The 22,009-nt window shown below is 41.0% G+C and overlaps 1 protein-coding gene across 2 annotated transcripts in view; it reads right to left on the bottom strand.

Annotated features, from left to right (window-relative positions):
* The window catches only part of EMC2 (ER membrane protein complex subunit 2), a 56,091-nt gene extending 38,088 nt beyond the window's left edge, over positions 1 to 18,003 (bottom strand). Inside the window, exons 1-2 of one of the 2 annotated variants that reach the window (XM_075213964.1) lie at positions 17,934 to 18,003; positions 10,418 to 10,474 (exon numbers count right to left, since the gene is read on the bottom strand). In XM_075213964.1, the coding sequence (XP_075070065.1) occupies positions 10,418 to 10,457 (40 nt within the window). In that variant the 5' untranslated portion in view covers positions 10,458 to 10,474; positions 17,934 to 18,003. Of the gene's footprint in view, positions 1 to 10,417; positions 10,475 to 17,828; positions 17,878 to 17,933 lie in introns of those variants that run through there. The other variant, XM_075213962.1, reaches the window with a different exon arrangement.
* Positions 18,004 to 22,009: the final 4,006 nt, after the last annotated feature.

Genomic DNA, 22,009 nt, shown 5'->3' with positions numbered 1-22,009 from the left:
TATTGTAAATAACACTAACGGGAAGTACCCGGGTGTCAAGATTACAGCAAAAGTCTGGACCTATATTCAGGACTGTTAGAATATACAATGCATACATTGTTCTTGTCATTTTAGTATTTATCTTATAATAAAACCCCAAAAAACAGTTACATGTGTCCACCTAATATGTACATATCCAGTTCTCGTCCCCTCAGATGGCAGAACTGTGAGGATACCGTGGCACGGAGTAGTCACCCCTACCAGTACTGCACCAGATCCAACAAGACGAAGGAGATGCATACAGTGTGTGTGTTATTAAAGTATAATAAAGCTATATATTAGTGGTGCACGCCTAGTCCAAACCACACACTTTCATCAGTGCCTGGGGATGATGCGCGTGATATCCCGGACAACAGGTAAGGAAGAAGCTAGCAATGTATTACGCTGGATATTGTTGACAAAGGTACGTACTATAATGGAGGTACTGTGATACCCAAGCTAATGTGGTCATGATCATTTATATAGCGCCACTGATTCCGCAGCGCTGTACAGAGAACTCACTCACATCAGTCCCTGCCCCATTGGAGCTTACAGTCTAAATTCCCTAACACACACACACAGACAGACAGACAGACAGAGACAGACAGACAGAGAGAGATTAGGGTCAATTTAATAGCAGCCAATTAACCTACCAGTATGTTTTTGGAGTGTGGGAGGAAACCGGAGCACCCGACCATGTCCTTATCTGTGTGGAGTTTGTATGTTCTCCCCATGTTTGCGTGGGTTTCCTCCGGGTGCTCCGATTTCCTCCCACACTCAAAGAACATACTAGTAGGTTAATTGGCTGCTATCAAAATTGACCCTAGTCTGTCTGTGTGTGTATGTTAGGGAATTTAGACTGTAAGCTCCAATGGGGCAGGGACTGATGTGAGTGAGTTCTCTGTACAGCGCTGCGGAATTAGTGGCGCTATATAAATAAATGATGATGATGAAGGAACACAGCATGATGAAAAGGAAAGATTAGCAAGAATCAACCCATTCTTCTAAAATATTACTGAGTAGAGAGAAAATGATTTTCCATGTGCAATATCAGACTAACAAACCCGACAAGAATTTCACTTGCCAGAAGCAATCTCAAATCTCTCATAAAGCTGTCCGTTTTATACATTTACACCAGCCTTGGGTAGTATTTCCTATAAGCGGCAGAGAACAAGTACCTCCTGGCAAAAAAAGATCTCTGGAAATTATAATAGAACAGTATGAATATCAGCGAGCATGAGCACATTGGCCGACTAGCAAAGGCCAAGCAGACACAGAAAAACAACAGGCAGCCAGTGTTTCCTACCTACCAATAATTTGGCGCCCAATACAGTCCCCACACCAGTATAAACTATCGCAGGACGAGGCTATGCTATCATGCAGCTACGACTGCTTCTAGCGTTTGACACCCAAATGTGGAATTAGCAATTCTGGTAATTCTGTAAAAATTAAAGCCATTTAAAAAAAAAAAAAAAAAGAGCGTTTTATTTCTCTAAGGGATAGCTAAAGCAGAATATGTTCTTCTGACACTTTATATTAGGCAGTGTACGGTACTTTCTGAGTGCTTGTCTTATAAAACATCTGCACAGGAAAAAAAAAAGAAAAGGTGTTATTTAAAAAGTTATAGACTGCAAAGCAGACTAACCAATTCAACAAAGAACTTTTCTAGTCGAGGAGTGTCTTGTCTTTCATCACGGAACATCAAAATAAGTCATGTAATTAATGGTTTCACAATTAAAAGTAATTACAAGTAATAATTAATGTTCTTTCCCCCACCATATATATATATATATATATATATATATATATATATATATATGTATATACACACACACCTGCATTATCATTTATAAAAAGCTTGTAGAGATGTCGTTTTTTTTTTGTTCTCTCTTTTTAGTTGTTTTGGGATAGTTTACCTTTTATTTGAAGGTGACAGGTTCAGGAGCATGTTGTCTGTCGCTAATTATAAAAGAGAGTGAGACGATGGATACAAATTGCCATGCCTTGTGCTTCACAGAATATTTCTATTTCAAACTTTCCTATAGATTGCCCAGGCACAAATGCCTGGATTTTTACACTTTTGCCTGCAATATATGCAATCCTCCTAGGCTTTATAGCACTCATAGGAATATATCACAAAATGTATTTCATAGAGGCTGATGGCCAGTGCAAAAGTACTCACAAACTAACAGGGTGTAGTACGAGTTATCGATGATGTAAACACCAACAGTGTTTACTCCTACATAATTATTACGATAGTGAACAGAGCGACATAGAAAAATGAACTACTTACCTGTAAAGAGACACAGAGGAATTCCGATGTGAGGAGAGGGAGACACTTCCAAATGACATCACTTGCGTGCACGACTATTTTTATTTTTTTAAAGTGTGTTATTATGGTAATATTAAATTGTATTCCTAACCCCCAACGTAAAGGTGATCCTTACATGAGTCCATGAGTTGCCGCTTTAAAAGTCGAAATTTCCATGTCGCGGTTGAAAGTGACGTCATTTGGAAGTGTCGCCCTTTCCTTACATCGGATTTCCTCTGTGTCTCTTTACAGGCAAGAAGTTATTTTTTCTATGTCGTTCTGTTCACTATCGCAATAATTATGTAGGAGTAAACGTTGTCAGTGTTTACATCATCGATAACTCGATTACCACCGAACTAACATGTAAATGTTTCTTTAGGGCTATTACCTACTGCCGTTTAAACAGTATGCCTGGACTCCAGTTTTAATGCAGGTGCAAAACACGCAAATGCATGTTAAAATAAAACTCAATCCAGTTAATTTGTACATTATCAGTTCAGATTCACAACTGACTCTGCGCACATTTGCACTGTAGCATGGTTTTTTGGATGTTGCTTGTTTGCTAATAGAATGTGCCATTGATAAGAATGTTCAAATCAGGAATACCCTGGACTCCCCTCACTACCAGCCAATTGAGGCTAGAGCGATTCACAGAGCGGATAAGGGCAACCCTGGTCAATTTAGTTCACAATCATTCAGCGGTGGCGCACCTTTGTTGGATGTGAAGGGGGGTTAGTTTCCAGTACATTACAAGATGAATTCCCTTGAACTACAAGAAGAGGACCCATTGGTTTAAAAACTAAGAACATTTCCTAAAAAACTATCCCTTGGATTACAAGACAAGTTTGAGGAGATTTTATTGCAATTAGAGTTTATTTATCGAAAGTGCCTGTGTTTATTTTATTATTATTATTATTATTGTCATCATCATCTTAAATTTAATTACAAAGCACTACAGAACCAGCATTGCCGTCCAAACAAACAAACAAAAAAAGTCAGATAAGTGACAAAGAAACAATAGAATCTGTAGAAATCAGCGAATAAGGAAACATTGCAAAGAGAATGAGGTGATAGGAAGTAGAGAGGGCCAAACATGTGAGAGTTAACATTACAAGGATTAGGGTAATAAACGGAGACGACTGAGGTGGAGAGAAAGGGGCAGGTGGAGTGTGAGGAGGGAACTGTCTTAGGATGGGGTCTGTAGACAAAAGGGAAAAGGTGAGTTTTGAGTTAGCATTTGAAAGATTCAAGGTTGGGGACAAGTCTGATCGGGTGGGGTAGAGTTACAAATGTGGGGAGCAGCACAGGGAATGTCCTGAAGGCAGGCGTGTGAGGGGGTGATAGGTAACGAGAAGTGAAGGTCATTGAAATTACATATTTGGCCAGTAGGGGAGTATTTCTTTACAAGACCCAAGATGTAGGAGGGGGAAGTATTATTATTATTATTATTATTAATTTTTATTTATAGGGCGCCACAAAGTATCCGTAGCGCCGTACAAGGACAAACAATGGCACAGTACAAGGTGAAACAGCACAGTACAAGTAACAGTAAGCACTATAACTCTGGGGGCTCAGGCACAGCATGAAAGAGAGGGAGGGGAAAAGTGAGTATAGGCAGGTAACTATGGCCCAAGAGGGTGGGCACGGATGACAGGTTGAGAGTCACTGAGGGGAGCGGAGAGAAGCGAGAGGAGACAGAGGGCAGAGGGACTGAGAGGAGGTGAGCTGAGTAGCTGGAGAGCGCAGTTAAAAGTGATGGAAACAGGAGGTAGGAGAGCCCTGCTCAAAGGAGCGAACAATCTAAAGGGAGGGGAAGACAGACAGACACATGGATGAGACGGAGAGACGGGAGAAACGGAGACGGAGTCGAGGAAGGGGGAGAAGGGGAGAAGGGATGAGAAAGAGAGGTAGCCGACCGGTGGGAGTTTAGGCATGAGACTGGAAGGCTTTAAGGAAAAGGTGAGCTTAAAGTATTAAATAGGGCTTTATAAGTGAGGGTAAGCAACTTGAATTGTAGAGTAGTTCATGGTGGGGTTTTTTTTTTTGCACAACCCTCTCCGCTCCATAAAGTCTCCAGCCCTGTGGTGACTAGCCTAGGGCTGGTTTTGACTAGTCATTCCTGCTCTGCTTTAGTGGGAATCAACATAGGCGTTCTAGCTTGGGGCTAGTGTTCACGGTAGCATGAGAACCCCATGATCTCCATCCCCCTACCTTAGTAGGACCCAGTTCAGGTTGTCTAGCACTGGGTTGAGGAATATGGGGAGTGGCATGCTGCTGATTTTATTTATAGAATATACAGAGCTTCTCCCATTCATTCAATGGCCCATTCATTTCAATGGGGCTTTACACATAGTGCACATACTAGAAACCCCATAGAAAAGAGCACATTGCCACTTGGAGAAAGAAAATAAAAAGGTAGCGAGAAAGACAAGAAAAGACAAAAGATTATCGGTTACCATAATACTACTAGTTCACATAAAGCTGAGATAAAGTTTAGTAATCAATTCAAACAAGTTTCCCTTTAATGTGGATGCATTTCACAAATGAACTTTAAGATGGCACTTAGGGCAAGAACATCATTGCTAACTGCAGACAGTACTTACGAAAGTATTAAAAGCTTTGCTAACTCCATATTTTCTTTGAAAAGGAAATACTGGGGGAAGAAAGATGATGTTCCACATAGAAAATTTAGTGCTCCTAGACTTCCTTTTGGACACTGATGCTTCACGTCAGTTATTTAACCTGGCTCCAAGATTGTTTTATCTGGTCATGAATATTCCATCTCTTTTGTGGAAAAATGGCTTATTTTTCTCTGGTCTTCTCAACTGTAATTAAAGGCTGAGGGATTTTTTAAGATGAATAAAACTTTATTGGTTGTGATGTTTAGAGTGACAGCTTAATATAGATCACCTGTTACAAGACTGCATTTTGATGCTGGGCCAATTATAAACTTATACATAAACAGATGTTAAAACAAATACAATGAAAGCACTGTTCAGTTAGCTCAATTATAAATTATATATATTTTATTTTTCTATGTGTGGTATGGAAACAGTATACACCTCGGGCCTGTTCGGAAAGAAGTCCGTTTGCGTGCCGTATCTTGCGTGAAGTTGCTCAGTGTATGTTAAGGACCATACACCAATGAACATAACTGCATGCAATTCATGTCTGCACGCAAACGACATTTACCACTGCCTACAACTTGAAGGGCCTAGTGGGAGTAGGAAGGGCATGCCAACACCAGGGGCAAATGCAGGATTTGTAGAGGGGAGTTTCCACATCATACCACCAGTGGGCGTGACCAGCATGCACGGGGGTGTGGCTATAATATTAGACAGTGCTTGGCTGCTCTCCAACTCTTCCTATCCACATAATATACATGGGTAATGCTGCGTGCACTACTGTTAGGTGCACGCAGCTCTCCCTTTTCAAGCAGAGCCGTGTGAAGTGTGGGCAGTGTCCAGCCAACTCAATTATACAGTGCTCCAGGCTTGAAGGGGGGTTTCCGTGCACTAGGAAACCCCCTCGGTTTGCCTATGAACGCAGATGCGGCTGATTCAAGTCCTTCTCTTGAATACGCTTGTTTCAGCCGTGTAATTTGCACAAGTTACAGTGATAGTGATGACTGGCATGGCATAAATTTTGTTTGAAAAAGAAGACATGTGCATGCCACTAGATAGCACAACACATGTGTGACCCCCAGTCAATGTGTGTAGTGTTGAGGCAGTGCACATCCTTCTCAGCCCTGGCTAGCTCCTGGCGTGGATGCAGATGACCAGGTCTCCGCACATGCAAGTTATTATTACAGAGTCTCGGTGTAGATGTTGGGACACAGGTGACATAACTGGGTGGTGCAGTGTAATCAGAAGTCTCAATAATTTAGGCGCTAGACCATCTCTTTATTGGAAAATATATTTTATTTACACTCCAGCACACTCTTATATTGTAGCAGCGATAAATATGTACAGTTCCTATATACATCCCTAGTCTCCTTCTGCACCACCTTCTTAACGGCTACATGGACAGAATATCAATGGGGCAGTCACATCCAAAATGGTGGTTCTCTAGCTCACCCTCATCTCTCTCTCACAGCAATGTTTACTCGCCCATCCTCAGAAGGATAATATCTCTCTCCCGTGCTCTGCGGGGGTAATATCTCTCAGTTGGACGCTGACAGACACTCCCTGTGTGCTGCTCCTCTCTATCATCCTGCCACTATCTGAGGTAATTTATCCCTGAAATCTGCCCCATATCACTAGTATTCTGTCTGTGATGTTGTACTATGGCCCCTAGTGGCAGCAGGCAATGGACCACCTCCCAGGATTACAGGGAGGGGGGGTCCCAGGACCTCCTCCCTTCTGTCTTGGGTCCCTGGCTGTCCTTCTCTCTACCTGGTTCTGATCCATCAGCATATACCAGCCTGATGTTTAGAAGATTACTGCTGTAAAAGAGTTAATGTTAGTTAGATTAGATCAAATAATGGTCTAATGTACAATTGTGTGCAAATGACAAGTAATCTTTACATTAATAACTGGCAGACGCAGTAACAGAGTCATATTTGATGGACTCTACGTAGAGAGCTGTGCCAACGTTAATTTAATGTGCTTAGGTTATAGGGCCTGAAAAACTGATGCTTGGAGAATTTATTTAAAAGTGTTGATGGTAAATGCCTCCATTTCACTGGGTGGGTATCAAATGCCACTAAAGAGGAATCCTTCCTGACAAGTGCAGAACAGTACACTGCCGGGCCTACAGAAAAAGTTGGGGTTCGGAGATGCCAATCTAGCCTCCCAAGACCCCTCTTTGCGCTCACAAGACCTTCTGAGGCCTCTTCTGAGCACGCACAGTATGGACAGGCGCTTGCTCCACGCTGTTCTTTTGCATTGCTGGCCTGTAGCAGACGCATCCCCTTTAGTAACTCCACTGTCTTCAGCACTGTTAAGTTCCCCTAATTTGTTCCTTTTTCTGGTCAGTCCATCCATCAGCTAAGGCTGCACTGGCAGCATTATACCGCATTAATTCACATGCGGATCTGTTTCATTATCAGACATATACTGCCGTGGTCCCCGTCAGTTTCCAGCACAATACTCTAGTGTAACTAGCATCTGATTTGCATGCTACAGCCATTTGTAAAGGGAACACGCATCTACACTACAGGTAACTATTTAATAGGGAACTCTATTTTGTACAAACAATAAAAGTATTACTGGCACCTTTTGTGGTTTTGGAGGCCTCACACAAACTCGCGTCAAGGAAACTTTGATAGCGATTACACGTGGGCACAACAGATGGGAGCTTAGCAGTAAAATGTTCATTATGAATACTGTCCATTCAGCTAGGAATAGTTCCTCTGGTTGTCAGTGTAAACTTTGTACACAGCCATTAAAGCAGAAATGTACCTGTCACTTATAAGACACATTAAACACATCTGAACAGGTAACACTACTAAACATAGGTTTACTGTTAATATGCAGGGCGCTCCACTTACGGATTATAAATATTAAATATAATAGAACCATAAAACTAGAAAGAAAAAAAAAAGTGAGGTTATAATTCTAATTAGCTTGCTTGCAAATTAATAATCTTAGCTCAAAGAAGTCATTTAAAGCTGTTAAAGTCCAGGGCGTAAAGTTATAAAGCTGTGGGTTTGAAAAAGTAGAGATGTTGCCTATAGCAACCAATCAGATTCTAGCTATCACTTAATACATTCTACAAAATGACAGCTAGAATCTGACTGGTTGCTATAGGCCCTGACAAAGCCTTATAGCGAAACGCGCGTCGGCAGACGCTGCACTCGCTGCCTCTCAATGATTTAGACCTATCAATATTCAAAGACCAGTTACTTAAATAATGCATCTTTAGGCAGCTAACAAATGATTTTTACTAAAAAGCAGCAATTTTCCCTAAGGGTCCTCTGAGATTAGGGACTCACATGAACCACTGTATACCAGCCTTGTGTGTATGATATCCGTTCAGTGAGAACGAATGAACATATATCATCTATCATACTAATTATCAAAGGGGGAGAAGAAGAATATAAGAAAGTGAATAGGGGATTATCAAGTCCCATAACAATGATTGGGACAAATTAATGGACCCAACAGGAATTAGATATCATATATAGAATTGATAGGGAAACTAATATTCCTGGAATATCACACCCAAAACCGTAACTTAGAATTCTAGCGCCCTGGGCGAGAAAGACAAATGCCGCCCCCCTAGCCCTCAATTTTAACCAAATTAACCTAAAATATTCCTAAATTGCGCCCCCCTTCAGCGTTGCGCCCTGGGCGGTCGCCCCTATCGCACAGCCCTAGTTACGGCCCTGATCACACCCATATATGTGTATTATTAAAAACAGCACATGATTAGGGTACTAAATTTCTGACAATTCTCTATTGGTTACAGGTGGAACTAGTTTACTGGTCTTTACCTATAAGTTTGGTCTGTTCAACGAATAGTGTTGATGTTATAATAAATATTGAGCAGCGTCGCAGTTAGGTAACTTAACAGTTTACAAATTCCTATGTAATTATATTTTCATATTCAACTTTTAATATTTCGCTACAAGTCCTTTGATGGATCTAATCTGTTGGTTATAAATCTTAATAATTATTAATAAAATTAAGTGTGTGAGTGCACCCTCCATTAAGTATTATAGTAAAATATCTGTCTATCATAAATATAAAAGGAATAATAATAGTCCACTTGGTGCGGTGCAATTCTACTATTTAAACTATTCTCTCTGGTTGCTACAGGCAACATCTCCACTTTTTCAAACCCGCAGCTTGATAAATTTACCCCCAAGTGTTAATGTCTTTGTAATCGTACTAAAAATCTCTGCTGCCCATTCTGTCAAATGTGACTCGCCTTGTCTTTAGTTCCCAAATTCCCTAGCAAGGCCTGAGGACGGTGACATGTATGTCTCCTGCCATCACTTCCTGTGTGTGATAGTTATACAGTTGCTTCTATATTCAACTTTTGTTAATAAGAAAGTTAACAGTCCATGTATTGGAACGGTCATGTCAGTGTGATCCTGATACACATCCTATGATAATGCTCTGAATGATCACAGTGCCACAGGGACTTCTGCCCACACCAACGGCTAATTTAAATACCACTAAAGAGATGGAGGGGTACAGTTGTATAGCGGATTTTTCTCAGTAATGCTTGTGTGAGAGACTAACTGCACATTGCAATTAGGTTTTACTCAGACTCTTCTATTAACATTAGATTTCCCAAAATTGTATAACAGGTAAACTGTTAGTGATACTGTACAGCACACATGAATGCAGTAACTGCTTACATTGCTAATCTTATAACAGATTCCTCTCAGCCCAAAAACACACGGATGGGTTAATGCGGTGGCGGAACTACCATTGGTGCAGCAGGAGCCGTGCAGCGGGGCCCATGGAGATAATGGGGCCCACTGGTTCCCTCCTCCTTACATCAGGGCCCACAGCTCACTGGTTCCACCTCTGGGTTAATGTGTGTGTTTTCTATAGAATTTGGGTTTGAATCTCCACTCCAGTAATGCGTAATAAGTGCAGCTACATAACAAAGGGTTAATAATTTAAAAAGGGCTGATAATGCATTAAAAACATTCCAACAACTGAGTGTGGCACAAATCAAACAAATTCATTCAGGAGCTTCCCCAAATCGAGTAATTCCCCATAATTCTATATATGTATAAAGGCCATTCTAAGAACTAAAATTCTGACAGATTAATGATCAGGAAGGGAGTGCGAGTCACCAGCCAATCAGGGAAGATGAAGTTAAAAGGCTCGCTGCGAGCAAACTGTCCTAGGGTGAGATCGTCACATGTGTAGCCACTATTAGTCCAACACTACAAGGGCCTCATTTTAGCAGGATATTACATTGAATAAAAGTGTCGTCTTTTTTTACATAATTTCACCTTAATGTGCTAAATAAACCAGCTTCACTAAAAATAAATAGCTGCATAGCTAAATTTGACAGCCCTTATCCATTACTCAAGATGTCCACAGCCAGACTTTACTTTTGTTTTAAGTAGGGGGGGGAATTCTAAAGAGTTAGTAATAGTGATCACAAGCAATTGTGAATTACCTTCCCAGGTCACATCATACATGTCAGAAACATTCGCCATTTTCTTCTTTTCAGTATCTAAAAATAAAAAATAAATGAAAAAAAAAAAAGGTAAAAAAATTCAGTTAATTATCATTCAATTATTCCTCAATTTTATCCATTTTTTTTTTATTATTTCTGCAGCTGAATGAGGTCTGAACATGATATTCTCATTACTTGGAAGTACGTGGAATAAATTCTTGTTTATCTGTAACATAGTGTTGGCATGACCTAGAACTGACATGCGCCAAGTTGCTATAGTGACCAGCTCATGTCCTCCTGACACCACCCTCCATCTTCCCCCAACCAAACTTCACATTAGCCGTTCAGCATATATGCAATGCTATTGTACATGTGTTGTGATAATACTACAGACAGAGCCACCCCAGTGACCACATTACTGGGGATCCTGTGTGTAGAAGTACAGCTCTGTCCACACTCATAGCATACTGTGCATGCGATCTGTACCCGCTGAAATTATCCTGACTGGTACACTGAATGCACAGCCTGACCTAAAGGCGATCCATTCAGCTCACACATAGACATGTGCCAGCTGGAAGAAAGGGGAAGGGGGCAACAGGCATGTGCTGGGGGAGAGGGGTGGTCATAGGTGACTGGCATATGCTAGGAATCACAAACAATTTTCACAGTGTGTTATGGTAAATGGGGGTAGTCACAGGAGACTGGCATGTGCTGAAGAGATTGGGGGAGGGGGCACAGGCGGCTGGCTAGTGCCATGAAAAGGAGTACAGACGGCTGGCATCTGCTGGTGATGCACAGGTTGGTACAGTAATGTGCTAGAGGTGGCGCGCCTAATACAGTGAGGTGGTTGGCACGTGCTGGGGTAGACAGGTGGTCACAGGAGGCAGGCAGGCCGGTATGCGCTCAGGGTAGGCGCATGGTCACAGGAGGCAGGCTGGTCTCGGGAATGGTGGTTGGGGAGGGTTACCGGCTGGCACAGACTGATATAGTAAGGCATGTGCTGTTGATGGAGGCTAATTTTGGAAACTGGACAAAGATACAATCTATTTGACTATTTATGTGATCAAACTAAATGTGTCCACAACGCCACTTTAAGCACATTATTCCCGCGACCAGGTATACAGAATAAGCAAGAATCAACATTTATTCTGAAGAGATGTTAAAGGTTCTTGCTGACAGCTGAACATATCTATACAAGTATAAATAAAAGATATTATTATTATTAGAGTGCTACACACATCATAGCTCCACAACACTGAGACATGCAATACATTACACACACGTCAGTTATATGACTATGGAACAGTACACACTCAGTGAAGATGGTATAAATCATATAATTGCAGCATATAACTAAATTTTAGTGCATCATTAGCAAAAACATAATCTCATGATACATAAAACTACACATTTTTAACTTACATCTTTTGTACCAAAAAAAAAAAAAGCACAAAACAGCTTGTCCACGCCAAGTCAAGTCTCTGCAGTATTCTTTTTGTATTTTTTCAACTATACCTTTGTGTGCACCCCACACTTAAACAGATTAACGGTATGGAACTGAGCAACACCATTTTATATATAGATGATTGCATGTGGAAATGTAGTGGGCTCCCTTTGGTGATTAAGGGGTATATTTACTAGACTGCAGGTTTGAAAAAGTGGAGAAGTTGCCTATAGCAACCAGACTCTAGTTATTTAATACATTCGACAAAATGACAGCTAGAATCTGATTGGTTGCTATAGGCAACATCTCCACTTTTTCAAACCAGCAGTTTAGTAAATATACCCCTTAGTGTTCTTATCATTATCCAAGGATATCCACCTGCCCTATTTTGCATAACATCTGGATTTTTAGGGCCCTACAAAGACACGTCTGCTTACGAATAAGATCTACAAAATCCGGTAGGGAGAATATCCCAAGAGACATCATACCTGAAAATTAATGTTATTCATTTGAATTTTAGTTGTTTTTAAATGGTAAAATAGTTTTAGAGGTAATGTACTATATGCCTATCATTTTCTCTATGAATCCCATATATGAGAGTTTTGGCGTCTTCATGTGGAATCTTTTATATGAATGGACCATTTCATCTGCAATAGAGTAAGCAGATTTACCTAAGAGGGCTGAAGATTTGCTACCACAAGTGGTGATGGATGCGTTTCTGGTTTCATTTGAATATAAACGCACTCACGCACCTTTTTTTAAATATATATCACTGGTATGATTCGCTATTGAATTATATATTTTCGTATAGCTGTGTTGTCACCTACCCAATCGAGAAATACTACACTATATACAGGTGTTTTCTTTCTATATTGTATATTTGGTATACATTAAATTTTGGGAGGATATCTCTCTACCACGAGGAAAAAAAGAAAGATTGACACAGATTTGTATCACTATACAATTGTTTTTGGACTAGACACACTTTTCTTACATATAGACTTTATGCATTTTAGTACACATAAGATCTAGCGCTCATCGGTGTATAACTACTACATAAATCTGTTTGGTGATTGCTCTCCACCTAGTCACTTAGGTGATCTTGTGTTTTTAAATACATTTACTATTCAATTCAATTATTGGCGACGTGAGGCCAAACATCACGATGTTCAGCTGCACATATTTCTGGGTACTACGGTAACTCACCATCACTGATTTTCCTGAGCTACTTTATGGAGTGCAAGGCACAATCCACAAGGTTACTTCGCCACAGAGTGCCCCCGCGACCTGTCCGGAGACACTCCACGGCACAAAAGAAAAACAAGCGAGGTTTAGCTCCATGTAAGGATATGACACAAAAGAGCATATAAGTACAATACAGTATACAAATAGCTTTATGCAGGGCTTTGTGGCGAGGACCTCATCGCAGATGACACCATCCCAGTGGCCTTAGAAACCAAGTGCTCACCTCCTGGCCCCTGTACTATAATTGATTATATATATATATATTTAAAGTCATGTTTTTGCTATTGCTGGATAGTAATAAAGCAAAGTAATAATTTCAAATTCATCAGTGTTTGAATGCTATGGTATACTGAAATAAAATTACAAGCATGTCATAAGGCTTTTATGGACAACTGCATTAAGTTTATGCAAAGAGTCAATATTTGCAGCGTTTACCCTTCTTTTTGAAGACCTCTGCAATTCGCCTTGACATGTTGTCAATCAACTTCTGGGCCACATACTGACTGATGGCCGCCCATTGTTGCCTAATCAATGTTGAGTTTGTCAGAATTTATGGGTTTTTGTTTGTCCACCTGTCTCTTGAAGTTTGACCACAAGATCTCAATGGGATTAAGATCTGGGGAGTTCCCTGGTCATAGACCCAAAATTTTGATGTTTTGATCCTCCAGCCACTTAGTTATCACTTTTGCCTAATAACAAGGTGCTCCATCATGCTAGAAAAGGCATTGTTCATCACCAAACTGTTCTTGGATGTTTGGGAGAAGTTGCTCTTGGAGAATGTTTTGGTACCATTCTTTATTCATGGCTGTGTTCTTAGACAAAATTGTAAGTGAGCCTACTTCCTTGGCTCCCTACACATGAATGCTTTACTGTTGGCATGATACAGGACTGATGGTAGTGCTCACCTTTCCTTCTCTGGACAAGTGTTTTTCCAGATGCCTCAAACAATCTGAGATCCAATTCATCAGAGAAAATGACTTTACCCCAGTCCTCAGCAGTTCAATCCCCGTACTTTTTGCAGAATATCAGTCTGTCCTTGATGTTTTTCCTGGAGATAAGGGACTTCTTTGCTGGCCTTCTTGACACCAGGCCATACTCCAAAAGTCTTTGCCTCACTGTGCGTGCAGATGCACTCATACCTGCCTGCTTGTGAAGCCTTTTTTGTGTAAAACAATGATGACTGCATGTGTTTTCTTGCATGTGACCATGATTAACAGAGGAAGAACAATTATTTCAAGCACCACCTTCCTTTTAAAGCTTCTGGTCTGTTATTCTAAATCAGCATGACAGAGTGATCTCCAGCCTTGTCCTTGTCAACACTCTCACCTGTGTTAACAAGAGAATCACTGACATGTCAGCTGTTCCTTTTGTGGCCGGGCTGAAATGCAGTGGAAATGTTTTTGGGATAAAGTTCATTGTCATGGCAAAGAAGGACTTTGAAATTAAATGCAATTCATCTGATCACTCTTCATGACACTCTGGAGTATATGCAAATTGTCATCATAAAAACTGAGGCAGCAGACTTTGTGAAAAATAATGTGTGTGTTATTCTCCAAAAATTTTGGCCATGACTGTACAGAGCACACAATGGTATGGGAGATGGAGGAGTCACGTGGATTACAGAACAGATCATTTAGGCTTTGTACTCAGTGGTGTTAATAAGAATCATTCTAGTACTAGTGTTGAACATGCTACAACACATGAAATCAAGTCTAAAAATAGAACTCCTTGTTTTGAATAACCCAATTCCCTCTAGCATTTTTACTAGCGTTCGGATACATTGAGTCCACATGATTCCAAACGCATCTTGATCCAGTCACTTGCGTTTATCGCAATTAAACATACTTTGGAAGCCTACAGTGATCTTCAATAACATGCAATTTTCCAATTGCATTTTTTAATGCAAATAAAAACACTAGTGACAAGCTGGGCATACAGCGTATTACGTGTGTGTGTATGTGTGTATGTCTCTACAGAGCAGCACAGGGCACTCGTGACACAATACGACGGATATAAAGTATAAGTGTTTGTAGCTCTGACACACTATTAAACAGTAGTAGCATGGACGGATGTGTTAATGTCTACAAAAAAACATTTATTGACAGATAAATGGAGAAAATGCATATACACAGCACAGAACACCGTCATATAACAACATACAAGGTATTACATGAAGATATGTGTGTATATAGCCTATAGCACATTGCAGCTCCCTTACTAACAAAAGGAGAAAGAGAAACACTGGAATACACAACAATGACATGTGCATTACTTGGACATGTGTGTGTATGTATAGTACATTGCAGTGCCCTGACTAACAATATGAGACTGAGCAACATTATAGCATATAATAAGGGCATGTGGATTACATAGACATACAATACGGTGCAAAAGTTTTGGTTAGGTGTGGAAAAATGCTGCAAAGTAAAAATGCTTTCAAAAATAAAAAAGTATTAATAGTTTATTTTTATCAATTAACAAAATGAAAAGTGATTGAACAGAAGAGAAATCTAAATCAAATAAATATTTGGTGTGACCACCCTTTGCCTTCAAAACAGCATAAATTCTTCTAGGTACACTTGCACACAGTTTTTGAAAGAACTCAGCAGGGAGGTTGTTCCAAACATCTTGGAGAACTGACCACAGATCAGCCATAGATGTAGGCTTACTCAAATCCTACTGTCTTTTCATGTAATCCCATACAGACTCAAAGATGTTGAGATGAGGGCTCTGTTGGGGCCATATCATCACTTCCAGGACTGAACTCTTCTTTTTGATGAAGATAGTTCTTAATGACACTGGCTGTATGTTTGGGGTCCTTGTCCTGCTGCAGAATAAAGTTGGAGCCAATCAGACGACTCCCTGGTGGTATTCCATGATTGACAATTATCTGCCTGTATTTCTCTGCACTGAGGACACCATTAATTCTGACCAAATTCCCAACTCCATTTGCTGAAATGCAGCCCCAAACTTGCAAGGAACCTCCACCATGCTTCACTGTTGCCTGCAAACACTCATTATTGCTCCGCTATCCAGCTCCTCGGTGAACAAACTGCTTTCTGTTACATCCAAATACATCCTGCTGCCATTTTTCTGCACCCCAGTAACTATGTTTTTGTGCATAGTTGAGTCGCTTGGCCTTGTTTCCAGGTTAAAAGAATGGCTTTTGGCCACAATTCTTCCATGAAAACTTCTGCCCAGACTTCTCTGAACAGTAGATGGGTGTACCTGGGTCCCATTGGTTTAACCCAGTTCTGAGCCGATGCACTGCTGGACATATTTTGAAGGGAAGTAAGCATGATGTGTCTTATCTGATGCACTAAGTTTCTTCACTGCTTCTACGTCCTCAAATTTGCCTGTTTATTTGTGCTTCTTCAAAATAGCTTGAACAGCACATCTTGAAACCCCAGTCTGCTTTGAAATCTTTGCCTGGGAGAGACCTTGCTGACACAGTCTAACTACCTTGTGTCTTGTTGCTGTGCTCAGTCTTGCCAGGGTGTATGACCCGTGACATGGAACAGTCTTCCACAACCTCATCTTTGCAGAAGAGTTTGGCAGTTCCTCACCCAGTTTTAAGCCTCCTACACAACTGTTTCTGTTTCAGTTAATGACTGTTACAAATGAAAATGATGATCATTATCACCCATTTGGTAAGATTGGTTAATCATACACCTGACTATAATCCTACAAAATCCCTGACTTCGTGCAAGTGTACAGAGAATTGATGCTGTTTTTAAGGCAAAGGGTGGTCACTCCAAAAATTGATTTAGATCTCTCTTCTGTTTATTCACTTTGCATTTTGTTAATTGATAAAAATAAACTATTAACACTCACTTTTGAAAACATTCATATTTTGCAGTATTTTTTCCCACACCTGCCTATAACTTTTGCACAATATTGTATGTCTATGTATATATCCTACATTGCAGTGCCCTTACTATCACAATGAGACAGAGCAACAGTATAGCACATAATGAGGGCATGAGGATGACATGAACATATATGTGTACGTATAGTACATTGCAGTGCGCTTACTATCACAATGAGACAGAGCAACAGTATAGCACATAATGAGGGCATGAGGATGACATGAACATATATGTGTACGTATAGTACATTGCAGTGCGCTTACTAACACAAGGAGACAGAACAGTATAGCACATACCAATGACAGTTACACTATATAGAAATGTGTGTATGCATATCACCACCATTTATTTATATAGTACCACTGATTCCGCAGCGCTGTACTCAATCACATCAGTCTCTGCCCCATTGGAGATTACAGTCTAAATTCCCTAATGTACACACACACAGAGAAAGAGAGAGACTAGGGTCAATTTTGATAACAGCCAAATAACCTACCAGTATGTTTTTGGAGTGTGGGAGGAAACTGGAGCACCCGGAGGAAACCCACGCAAACACGGGGAGAACATACAAACTCCACACAGATAAGGCCATGGTCAGGAATTGAACTGATGACCCCAGTGCTGAGAGGCAGAAGTGCTACCCACTGAGCCACTACATTGCAATGCCCATACTAAGACAAGGAGACAGAACAGCATAACACATAAGAGCATGTGGATTACATGAACATATATGTGTACATATAGTACATTGCAGCTCCCTTACTAACACAAGGAGACAGAACAGCATAACACATACCAATGACAGATACACTACATAGACAGATGTATATATAATACATTGCAGCTCCCTTACTAACACAAGGAGTCAGTATAGTACATATGGGCATGTGTATTACATGGACATATATGTGCACACAGCACAGCGGGTGTATTAGTCTGTGTCTGTCAGATACATTACCTGGACTGACGCACTGCTGCCCGGTGCCGAGTTATCAGTGGCGCAGAAGCCGGGATGTGACGTCAGAGGAGTCACGCTGCGACGTATCCTGCGTGCTGCGTCACGGCTGCTGGAGGCGGAGCCAAGCGCTGTAGTAGGTGGAGAGCAGGGGAGGGTGGAGAGCAGTGGAGGGCGGGGTCAGGGAGCTCAGCGGTAGCTGCTGTATTGTAGTAGCATAGGTCTGGGTTATATCAGTACCAGGTGGGGAGGGGAGAGCTACAGGCTGCCTCCCTCGGCATTAAGGGACATTGCTGAGCATCTGAGTACTCAGAGACATGTTATAACAAATGAATAGATTTTAATAGTTTGATAACTGGAAAATAAATCACTAGGGAAATAAGTTAACACTGCAGAGCTCCTCTATAAACCTGAAGACCCCCTTTCTTCTTTGAGACTTTTGAGATCTTAGTGAAGGGTTTTTTTTTTTTATAAAGTGTCAGCAGTGCAGCAAACAAAAAAAACCTGGTGTATTGTCCTCCTGTGCGTCTGGAGTTTATGGAGGAGCAGAAATTGGCCATGTTCCTAGCTTGAGTAGGCTTTGCGGAGCAACCAGTGGTCGAAGTGGACATTTAGAAGTGATAGTATGGAACTTTCACTATGAAATGAACGGCAGGGGGCCTGGGCCCTGGGAAGATTTAGTGGAAATAATTTTTGATGCATTTTAATGCTATATAGTATAATATAAAACATATTAAATGATGCAAAGCTATCCAATCTGTGTCCTGCACATCACCTGTACCCAATTACTTTTCCTCTGTGTCCTTCCACTACTTCCTTATGGCTCCTTTCTGTACTTACATTTTCCCTCATATCTCCATAATATTGTAATAAAACTTACCAAAATAGCCCCTTATATCTTCCATATTACCCTATCTGTTTCCTCTCTTTGTTTCTATGTACCCCTATCTTCAATGCAGATATCCCCTTCTCTCCTTCCCTACCTGCTCTCCTCTGTGTATCACATTCTGCTTCTCTCGCTCCTCCCATACTCCTTTACTCCTTAATCCTCTCTATCTCTCCCTGTTCCTGCTCCTATTATTCGTTCTCACTAGTGAAATCACACCTATACCCCTCATTCATCTCACTGCCTCACCTTCTTCATCACACTGTGCACCCTCCTTCACACCTTTGCCCTTTCATCACATTGTGCCCCCTTCATTACACTGCTGCCCCCTTCATCACTGCTGCCCCCTTCAACACACTACTACCCCCTTCATCACACTGTTGCCCCTTCCTCACTGTGCCCCCTTCATCACACTGCTGCCCCCTTCATCACTGCTACCCCCTTCAACACTCTGCTGCTCCCTTCATCACACTGTTGACCCTTTTCTCCCTGTGCCCCATTCATCACACTGCTGCCCCCTTAATCACTGCACCCTCTTCGTTACTATGCTGCCACATTCAACACACTGCGCCCCCTTCATTACACGGCTGCCCTCTTCATACTATTTCTGCCCCCTTCATCTCACTACTGCCCCCTCCGTTCTTTACTTGCCTTTCTATAATCTTCTTCTGTTCTCTTCCCCTTCTTTCTTTCTTCAGTCTTCCGGCTCCTCTCTCTGCGCCGCTCCTCTGTGACAGTGTCGGAATGTGATGACATCACACCCGGCAGTCGGTGAGCAAGAATTTACAGGGCCGGTAGGGAAGCGGGACAGCGTGGCTCGCCCCCCCTGCATGCCTTGCTTACCCTGCGTTCTGCCGGCCCTGGGTGATGTAAGGAAGTGGGGCAAAGTAGTGCCGGTGTGTGATATCGGTGCGTACCACCCCACTTCGAGCAGTGGGTGCAACTTTAATGAAATGAGATAAAGGAGTAGAGAATGGAGCGTCTTTGGAATTGTACTTTGCTGTCAGAGCAATGTAATAAAAATCTTCATACACACGAAATTACCGCATTTAATAAAAAGTGTCTGAAAACCTGAAAATATTTTTTTATTGAAAGGGGTAGTACTAACATTGAAAGAGGTTGGATTTTGATGTATTTAATAGCATACATCAGGTTGGGATAACATTAGCACGGTAGCTAACACAGCTTAAAGAAATAAAATAATGCTGGCACCTAAGGTTTGGGAGTCATTTCTATTAATGTCAGTTGATCACATAATCACTGGCTGCCTAAACATTGGCCGACTCCAAAAGTTGAAGCTCCTGAATGCTATTTCTTCCACTTGTGCTATACATTAAATTATGAGTGGTTGGCTTTTCCATATTTTGCACAGAAGTATGAAAAGCTACTTAGGTCATGTATAAATCAATGCCACATGCACTTTTATGGCAGCGGTTAATTTCAGTTTATTAAAAAATATGGAACACTCTTACAAATGATGCCTCTTAGTTAATTTGTAGCAGGTCCCAAAACTTAGTCTAAAGCTGATGTCTGTTTTTCATCATACACAGTAATTGTCTGTTCACAGCATGAAAATGTTTCTCCTGGTTTGGATGTGGGAATGATGATAACAACTCCTGTTACTCTTAAGTAATAGGCACGTGAGGTAACGTGTCAGTCTGCATCTGCAGTTTGGCTATGTAAAGAAATCTCCACATTATAATATAAGAGTATTTTTCAAGATTATTTTAGCCATCTTGTCGCCCAAATCCCAGCATTGATAGATTAAATACAATACAATAAAATACAATAAAACCCTATGGATTGTAAGCTTGCAAGCAGGGCCCTTTTACCTGTAATACCCAGACTCATTTTATTAGTGTATATATATATAATGGGAACAAGCGCTCAAATTCAGAGATAAAAAACACACCCTATCACGAGCAGCACATAGAGAGACTCTCTCCCAAGAGCCCAATGTTAATCCTGTATTAAAATCCTATAGCACTCAGTGACAGAACATATAACTCCACACATACAAACTGCATATCAGTTAACATATAACCGGTAAAACGTGCACTGGGTGGACCTTAATTACACCCATGCACTTACTAAGATACAGCAAGTACCCCTTTGGGGTGATCCGATGTATTATATATATTGTATATGGGCTAGAAGCAAGGAAGACCAAAGTAATTGATCAATATAAAAAATGTATGTTACAATAAAGTTTTTTATATTGATCAATTACTTTGGTCTTCCTTGGGTGCCGTGTACGCATTGGAAAGGCACTGCCGGTGGTTGCGGTTATACCAGTGTCCAACGCTGGAGGATCTACTATTATCCACAATATATGAACTACATTACCCAGCATCACTTGCGATCTTCTGATTGGACATTGAGATCACCAGCAGCGCTTATCATCGGGCGGTTGATTTTTTATTCAGGAATACAGCTCTTCCAAACGGATGATACATCTTTACGGACCTTGGAGGACTGATTTATTGTGTGGAACAACATTATCATCTAGACTTGAGTCTATAACGGTACTTTTCATTTTATTTTATGGACCACGCTATATTCAGCTTCTAGCCCATATACAATATATATAATACATCGGATCACCCCAAAGGGGTACTTGCTGTATGTTAGTAAGTGCATGGGTGTAATTAAGGTCCACCCAGTGCACGTTTTCATTTTATTAGTGTGTTGTTCCCAATTGTAAAGCACTATAGAATATGCTGGCGCTATATAAATAAATGTTATACTCACCCATAGTTTCAATTCCTTGAAGCTCTCAATTGCAGCCTTACCATTTGGGATAACAGTCAGATGAGCAGGAAAAGTTGACACACCCTGGAGTATAGACATCCAGAAGGGATGCAGAAGGTATAAACCAGTGGTCATGGAACAGGTGTAAATTATCCCAAATGAAATTCCTGGGGGTAATGCTGCCGATTCACATACTGTCAGTTGGATTGTTATCCCTTTAAATATGAAATTGCTGTTGTACCAGAAGAACCTCAAGGGTTGGCAGAGGCACTTCTTGAGCTTCGATGCAATAATGAAGCACGTATTGCATTTGAAAAAACAAAGCAGATCTGTCATATGTTTGGATGTCAACAGCTGCAAAGGTAATCAAAATTGCACATGAGGAGGCAGTCAAAAAGTTGCTGCCTTTTGCAACAACCTACCGTTGCGAGCAAGGATTTTC

This window comes from Mixophyes fleayi, chromosome 5, assembly GCF_038048845.1.
Source record: "Mixophyes fleayi isolate aMixFle1 chromosome 5, aMixFle1.hap1, whole genome shotgun sequence".
NCBI lineage: Eukaryota > Metazoa > Chordata > Amphibia > Anura > Limnodynastidae > Mixophyes > Mixophyes fleayi.
This window is presented reverse-complemented; position numbering and strand designations above follow the sequence as displayed.